Genomic DNA, 8,333 nt, shown 5'->3' on the forward strand with positions numbered 1-8,333 from the left:
TGAGCAATTTCCTTGTCTCAATCCAGGGCACTGAGGTCCTAATATAATCAGCTGCCATTTCAGCAGGCCTCTAATCCCACTGAATGATAAGTCAGCTTCCACTCAGAATTCCACCATAATTTTAACTCTAGAGTAGAGAACCTCTCAGGTGCCATGTAGCATCAGCCCCTGCATGCTGACAAAAATACAGAAAATCTTTTATCATTGTCCCAAATGGATTCTTCAACTACAAAGAGACAGTACTCATGTTCCACAGGAAAAGAATTTTATTAAGTATTTTTTTAAACAACTACTTGACAGTTACTCTGATAAAAATATTTACAATATCTCCGCCTTCAAGGAGGTTCCAAAAATATAAACACTCTACCTCTCCCTAGAGGAAGAACAAAACACTCCCCTCATTAAAAAGAAAAACAGGAATACATTCATATTTCCTACTTTCTTTGTACTCAAGTAGTTTTACAAATAGACTTCTGAAACATTTTATTTTACATATCCATATAATATATATTTATATGTACACATTTATATTTATAACAGATTTTACAAATAAAGGCAACAACTGTGTACAATTTATTTTTAAATCAACAATAAAAATAAATGCTCAAACACAATCTGCAATCAAGCATAGTGCATTCTAGCAGTTGGTGCAATAGTGTAAGGAGAATTCATAGGGCCAGAGCTCTATGGATTTCTCAAAACTACTACGATGACACCCCCATACAACATTATTATTAAATAGCCTAATCAGAGGGAGTATTGTCATCAGCACAGAATATATTCTGTCTGGGGTAAATATTTAGGCTCATCAGGATCATGGCTTCTCATGCTTCTTTGGTGCTGTGATACACAACTGTGAGCACAGGAGGTACCCCAGGGAAAAGTGGGCACCTCTTTTCCAATGACATGCCAGCATTGACTACAGCTGTGCAAACTGCACAGCTCATGCTGGTCCTGATCAGTTGATGTGAACCAAAAAGAGACAACAGGGGGCTGTAGTACTCATTTGCAGGGAAATGAAATGCCAGAACAGCATGCCTGTGGCCAGCTCTGCCATCACCACCTGGGCAAGAGATCTGCCTTTCTTTCACTGAGAGCATACGGCTCACATTTCCCGTGATCCTTAATCCACTTTCAGGGATCAGCCTAACCAGGAGGCAGTACAAAGAAGCCTCTTTATGAATAGGAAATCTACTTCCTGCTTCCAAGTTCCATTGCTTTGAATGATTAAAAATGAGCTTTAGTTCAAACAAGGAATAAAATGAGGAGTGTTATTTTGACTTTTTGCTCCTTCTGCAATGCCCTGTCTCCTGAGCACCAGGAGAAAAGCAGAGGCAGTGGATTAGGGACCGCTCTTCGTTGGCCCTCCAGACACTTGTACAGCTAACGCTGGCAATGTGAGAGCTACCTGGGAAAGGCCGAGTCGACCACTGTCACATTTCTTACATTGTTCATTACGCTGTCTAAATGGACAACAGTTTTTACTGGTGTTTGGAAGAAAGTTACACACCAAACTATGGACACAAAACTCCCTTACATAACAGCCAGCTTTGGTTTTCTTCGAACACTGCAATATAGAATTGACATCAAGAGAACATAACTTGGTTGGCATTCTTGCAAATAGAACTGGATCCACAGAATAGCAGTTGATGGCAGACCATTTTCTCATAAACGTACCAGTCTAAAACCATTTTCTGGTAGCCAGAGCTGAACTGTCAGCTAATCTGTTCTCTTTCCCATAGATGAGTCCCAGAAATTCCTGTCCAGAAACTGGAAGATGCAACTTCTAGTGTGAGAAACAGGAATCTACAGGACATTTCCCCCTCCTCTCCAACTATCTCTAGCAGCTCAACTTACATAGAGTGGCACTTTAAGCTCATTCATTCATTTTTTAAATTGATTTTAAAAAAGAAAACTTCCAGGTAGCATCTAAAAGGAAAATATATATTATATATTCATCAGAAATTTGATGAGAAACCAGCCTCAAAATTTCCCTGAATCTTACTGTGCTCTATCAGCCAGTGACTACTAGCAATTTAACATCAATGGTTCATTGTCTGTGTATGTGCGTACACACATGTGCACCGCAGGCACACATGCATAATAAGTTGGAGATCTTGACTATTGGCAGCAAAAGAGGTGAAAGCCTGTCCCAGTTCTAGGCCCTTCCTTTGAAAAAACCTCATGAGAAGTATCACATTTTTGTATTCACAAACCCTAAATCAACCTATTGTTTTCATTTTTTTCACAGCTTCAGAATATAATCTCAGCCAAATTGGGCTGCAATCCTATGCATTTTCCTGGGAATAAGCCCTACTGAATTCAATGAGACTTACTTCTGAGTAGACATGCCTAGGATTGTGTGTACGTCGGGTGCTGCTCTGGAGGCAATAGAAAGTCAAAAGCGCATCAAAAACTTTATAAAAAATTTTTTAAAACAACCTTCCCTCTGTATAACTTACTAGGCCTTCTCTCAATTTTATGGCAATCAAAGCAAAGGAGAACTCTTACCTTCCCTACCCATAAATGACCAATGTTCTCCCCCACCAGTGGCGTCACTAGGGGGGTGCAGGCTACACTGGGTGACGTGCATGGGGGGGTGACACCATTACTGGTCAAAATTTTTAAAATCTTGGTATCTTTGAATAATACCATCATGTTATACATCATTAGATGAGTAAGTTCATGCAGAACGCAATGAAACCGTGTTGAAATATCTCTATCAAAAATTATAGCCAAAAATAAAACCAGTGGGGGTACATCACCACACCCACCACCCAGGGCATTGTCTCGCCCACTGCATGGGAGGAGGTCCATCATGGGAGTAATGTGCTGGCCTCCACCACCAAGTTACCCAAACCCTAGTGACTACTGGCCCCCACCACTCCTCAGTTCAGCTGGTTTAGAAAAAACACTATCCTGAAACAATCTCAAATTCAATCAAAAGAAGATTCCAGAGAAAAGTCATACAGCATTTACTCTTTGGTTTCCAAATTCAAAGGAGACATCTGCCTCAAAGCTTGAAGGAGAGCAGTAGAGTCCATGGGAGAATGGGAAGGTACTGGAGAAGGGAGTCGCTGAGGCATCAGCAATGGAGGAGAAATTTTATCTGGGTTCATTAACCCTGAAAGTGCTGCAGTGGAAGCTGGGAGGCTTGGATATAAGACAGGCACAGAGGCCGGATACCAACATTTCTCCAGCATAGGCAGGTAGGCGGTTGCCGACGGTGGAATCAAATAGAAAGGCAGGCACAGGGGAGGCTGGTGAGGGCCCAAAAAACTGCTCGAAGAGCCAAGAGCATCATTGTTAAAAGGCCCTTCATCCTCAGATATTTCCATCCTGGTCCTTTTGGCTGGCGGGTCCTCATTCTCTTGTTTGATAGAACTGATTCTGTCTTGAACAGTGTATTTGAGTTCAGTGTCCTTTTTAAAATACTGTGGGTCAGATTTAGAGTCACTTTTTTCCAGTTCTCCCCCATAACCACTGTCCGTGTCTGTGTCGCTACCACTCTGCTCTCCACTGGAGTGGGCAAAAGTTCTTTGAATCACAGGCACACAGTTTTTCCCATGTGCCTCAGAGGCTTTGGGAAAAGAGCCCGACTTTTCCTTCAAGTCCACAAGTTTAGGGGCTGCATCTCCAGGTTTCCTGCTGGCTCCACTCTGAAAAATCTCGGAGGCCATTCTGTGTAGGTGGCTGATGAGCTGGGAAGATTTCAGTTCCTTGCTGTTCTCGTGTTTTGCCACGTACTGCAGCACTTCTTTGGCACACATCTGGAAACCAGACCGAAACATCTCCTGGCTAGAATCAAGGCTCCTTGGGGGCAGTTCATCTGAGAAAACATCAAGAGAAGGTTGTTAGGAACTTAACACAGGCAGAAACTTTAAGTACAGATTAACCAGCAGTTATAGCCACATGACTCAAGACTTCGTAAAATCACTGGTAGTGGTCCAACACTGAAGAAAAAAACCTCAATTTGGGTAAATAGTGAATCACTAGATGTGAAATTCAAGTTATTCAGGCTTCCCTAAAGTCAACGGGAAATTTCCATTATACTGGAATTCCATATCTATCTAATAGGAACCTTTAAAGCTAACAAACAAAAGTAAAAGAAAACTTGTTTCTAATCACCCAAGCATTCAGAGGGATAGGTGGACATGCAATGAAACTACAAAGGTGTTACATACTAAATTCATTATTGCATCATTGCCAAGACTCGATTTTAGGGTTCAGTCGTGTGACTTGGCTTCAGTGAAAAGTGACAACTTAAGTGTGTTTAGGACAACAATCCTCAAACCACTTTAGACTTCAGGGGAACGAACAGTGAATCCTAAGCATATTTATGGACACAATGTAGAATTCAGTAGAACATAGTCCCTAGTGAACGTATTTAGGTTTGCAGCCCAAGTTACCTTAACTATAAATAGTGGACTAAGGTTTGGATGTGCCCCATCACATGGGGAATCTCCATACCATTCTACATGTTACAACCACAGCCTGGGTCACGAGTCACATGGAATCTCTTTGCAGAAAAGAGATTATATTCTAACCTCAAGAGTCAGGGCAATGGTAAGAAGAGAAGGATTGGCCTGGCAAAAAAGTTGCAAAAGTTGGGTAGCGAAGAGTTAAATGGTAGCAGAAGACCCAGAATAGGCAACAGATCTGGAGGAGCAGGCTCTATGCGGGACGTTGAAGGAGAGGGGAGTTTCTTGATAGTTAAGAGGTGATGAGGCTATTCCAGGCTTCTACGGTGCTGAAACACCATGTTGGGAAAAGGTGCCTCTGCCAAAAGACCTCTTGACCCGAAGGCAGTACAGAAGCTTGGCAGCCCAGCATTTTAAAAGCTGATCAAATTTCAAATAAAGAGCCTGTTTTAAATGAAAAGGACCAAGGGCTTAGATGAGAGGGCAAGGACCAAGTTTTATGTGCTTTCTTCCTACATAACTAGGGTGAGGAAGAAACTCTTACCCTAGTGTAGTTCCATGGAAACCCAAAGGACTAGTCCAGTACACACCATCAGAAAGCAATAATTTAAAATACATGTGCCGAAAGTAAGGTCACTACAATCACCAAGGCTTTCTTTTAGGAGAGCAGCAGGAGTAGAATACTCACCAGCATGTAAACCTTTCTGCAGGGCAATGATTTGCTGCTGCTGCTGCTCAATGAGACTGGTTAGTGCCTTCACATGTTTCAAAGTAAGTTCAAGAACAACTGCCTTTTCCAAATGTCCTAATGTCTGAAGGGAAGAAAAAAATAAAGTTAGTGTTAACACCACAAGAGGTTGTGTTTGTCTTAAATCAAGGGACCTGGTTTGATAGCTGCATAAACTATTGGGGGGTGAGATGAGCATGAAACAGGGTTGAAAATGACATACTACTCATCCAGTGAAACCTGTTGTTTTTATCTTGATCAAGAGCTATTTAAATGCATATATTTAAACAGTTTGTGCCCTGCTTTTCTCCCACACAGTAGGAGCACCCAAGGCGGCTGCATATATTAGGCAAGGGTTTAAAAAGTGTATATAAAGGCAGGTGGCACTGAAGGCTAACTTACAGATATTTTGGGGAAAAGAAACAAAACAGGGAAACGGAATGAGCAAAGGGACGTGTTTTTTGTGTCTGGCTGTGCTGAACATGGGATTCCAATAGAAGGTTTTCTAAATAGTGACAAAAAAGCAAAGACTTAAGAATTGAAGCAAAAATATTTCTCAAATGAAACCCAAATACTTTAGACTCTCTATCTCACACATTTTGAAAACAAATCACCATATATACACCAATGGTATAAGACAGGGGCCTCTAAACTTTTCAGCCAAAGGGCCACATCAAATATCTGGGACGGTGTCGAGGGCCAGAAAAAAAATATATATAAAATTTAAATAAATACATTAGAGATGGAACTTAGATGAATGACTGAAATGAATGAATGAATGGGCTCAAATGTCCAGGATTTCTCCAAGCACCAACACAGCCCAAGAAATAAAGCACACACACTTAAATGGACTCCCATTTCCCCACACCACAAGCACAACTCTGGTTGTGTTTGGTCAACTAGGCCAGAGGCTCTCAGAGGATCAGAGGCTGGCCACAGGCTGGACAGAAGCTCTCCTCAGGCCGCATTTGGCCCCTGAGCCTGGGTTTGGAGACCCCGGTATAAGACATTAAGAAATTTAATCACGTACAACAGGTTGCAAGGAGTCATGGTCTAAAAACTGTGGCTTTCACAGTTCACAAATCAGAACTCAAAGTGGGACCTGAAGCAACAGCAATAGGGACCACAAAATCCTAATTAATACCTATCAATTCAAGTGCAAAATCAATTTAAGCTTCCCCCAGTAAGTGTACAGCACAATCCCATGCATGTCTACTCAGAAGTTGAGTGCAATTGAGTTCAATGGGGCTTTTTCCCAGGTAAAGATGCTTAGTATTCCAGCCTTAATGAATTATCAGGTCCAATTCATGCACACAGGTTGTTAAGAAATAATCAGCTTGGCAACAAAAACTCAAAGACCAACAGGAGGTTCAAAGGGGCAAGTACCCCAAAAGCAGCTCTGTCCACTGCAGTACTCCTATAAACCCTCTAGATGGCACCTTGACCTGCACATAAATCCATTAAACCCAAAACACTCTTCACAGGGAAGAAGATTTTGGGCAGCAGCCAGATTTTCACTTACTGTAAGTTTGAGATGTTCTGGTAAAAGATCTTTAAGCTGCGCAATGCATTCATTAATCCTATCACGTCTTTTCTTCTCTATAAGCCTGTGAGGCAACTTATAGGTCTCCTGGAAATCAAATGGGGAAAAAATTAGCAAAATCCTCCAAAATACTTTAGGGCCAAATGTCATCTCAGAGGAGTTATGCATCTTGACCATACCCAGATACTTTGTGCAACAACTACTTAATTAATATTGTCAATGTATTTGGGCTACAGATATAAAGTTCACCTACCTACTAGGGAATAAGTTATCAAAACCAAAAAAAGCAGAATAAAAGTGTTGTAATAGTTTCCCATCCACCCACCTCAAAAACACATTATTAGAAATGGCACACTGGAAGACCTCTAAATAAATTCAAAGCTCCTTCCTAACATGTGTGTGACATATACCAAAATTACTATTCAGTATTAGAATCCCAAATGTGCATGAAACTATCTTAAATGGACACAAATTAGTAACTGTTTACTAATTAAACAGTTAGTAAAGGAGTAAGGAGGCAAAGAAATTTCTAAAAAAATCAAGAACGCTTTGATTTACCTTACTGTCATCGCCTCTTTTCAATCCTCTTCTGGGCTTGTAAACTTGGTACATATGAGCAAAATCTAACCTGTGGATTAGCAAAGCAAAAAAGCCATTGATTATTAATCTATCATATTAATTAATAAGATAACATTTCTCCCCAGCTTAAAAAGAAAGTAAAATAAAAGATGGTCTCTCAACAGAGACTGCTGTTCACAGGGGGCTGGAATACCCCCACCCCCCAAAAGAAACTTAGGCTACAATCCTATGCACACTTTCCTAGGAGTAAGTGCCATTGAACACAATGGCACTTACTGCTGGCTTTGCGCACTGGAGAGGACACTCTGCTCCATTCAGAGCGCGATACCACAGTCTCCCCAGACCGAAGGATGCCAACAGACAGGGGCATGCAGAGGATTGGGCTGTTGGTCGACCCTGCGTGCTTGCCTTACCCGGGCATTTCGTTGGGCTCCAGCGCAGGCAGCTTGCCCAGACAGGGAGGCGGCTGGGCACTGGGGATCCTCTCCATTTAAGCTGGACTTTCCGGGCTTCTTTTCCAGACCCTCCTGGAAGGGGGGTCAAGCTGGGTGGGGAGAAGGCGCCCCCTCTTCCTCCCACTGAAGCCCGAGAGAGAGAGACGGGCTGGATGGCCCTTCAGCAGCTGGGCAGCGTCCCTGGCAGGAAGGGAGCGGGTCTCGCGAGGAGCAGGGCAGGCGCGGCTCACCAGAGGCTGCGGCTGCCACTCATGCCCTCGCCGGCTGTCAAGGGGCGGCGAGCCGGAGCAGGCGAGCTGAGGAGTAAGTGCAAGGCTGCAGGCTGGGTTAAATGTGACCGAGTGGGTGGACTGCAGCTACGTGCTCAACCCTGTGACTCCAGGCACGTCTGGCTGCTGCCGCCACCGGAGGGAGGGAGGGAGGGAGGCAGGCAGGCAGGCAGGGAGGGGCGGGCCTGCCTGCCTGCCTCCCCATCACATGAGCCTCACGTGTTGGACAACGCTCCAGCAGCCCCCCCGCTGGCCACACAGGCAGCCGCCGGAACGTGGAGGGTGGCGAGCCTGCTCCTCTCCTGCCGCCGCCGCCCCATCGGGGCGCGCAGCCAGGGC

The 8,333-nt window shown here is 43.5% G+C and overlaps 1 protein-coding gene across 1 annotated transcript; it reads right to left on the reverse strand.

Moving 5' to 3' along the window:
- Positions 1-248: 248 nt before the first annotated feature.
- BHLHE40 (basic helix-loop-helix family member e40) lies at positions 249-8,083 on the reverse strand. Its single transcript, XM_066617612.1, has 5 exons — positions 7,684-8,083; positions 7,250-7,319; positions 6,671-6,778; positions 5,110-5,233; positions 249-3,829 (listed from the first exon to the last, which is right to left on the reverse strand). Exons 1-5 carry the CDS (start codon positions 7,758-7,760, stop codon positions 2,976-2,978), a joined length of 1,233 nt encoding a protein of 410 aa, XP_066473709.1. The 5' UTR covers positions 7,761-8,083; the 3' UTR covers positions 249-2,975.
- Positions 8,084-8,333: the final 250 nt, after the last annotated feature.

This window comes from Tiliqua scincoides, chromosome 2 (assembly GCF_035046505.1).
Source record: "Tiliqua scincoides isolate rTilSci1 chromosome 2, rTilSci1.hap2, whole genome shotgun sequence".
In the NCBI taxonomy this organism is placed as follows: domain Eukaryota; kingdom Metazoa; phylum Chordata; class Lepidosauria; order Squamata; family Scincidae; genus Tiliqua; species Tiliqua scincoides.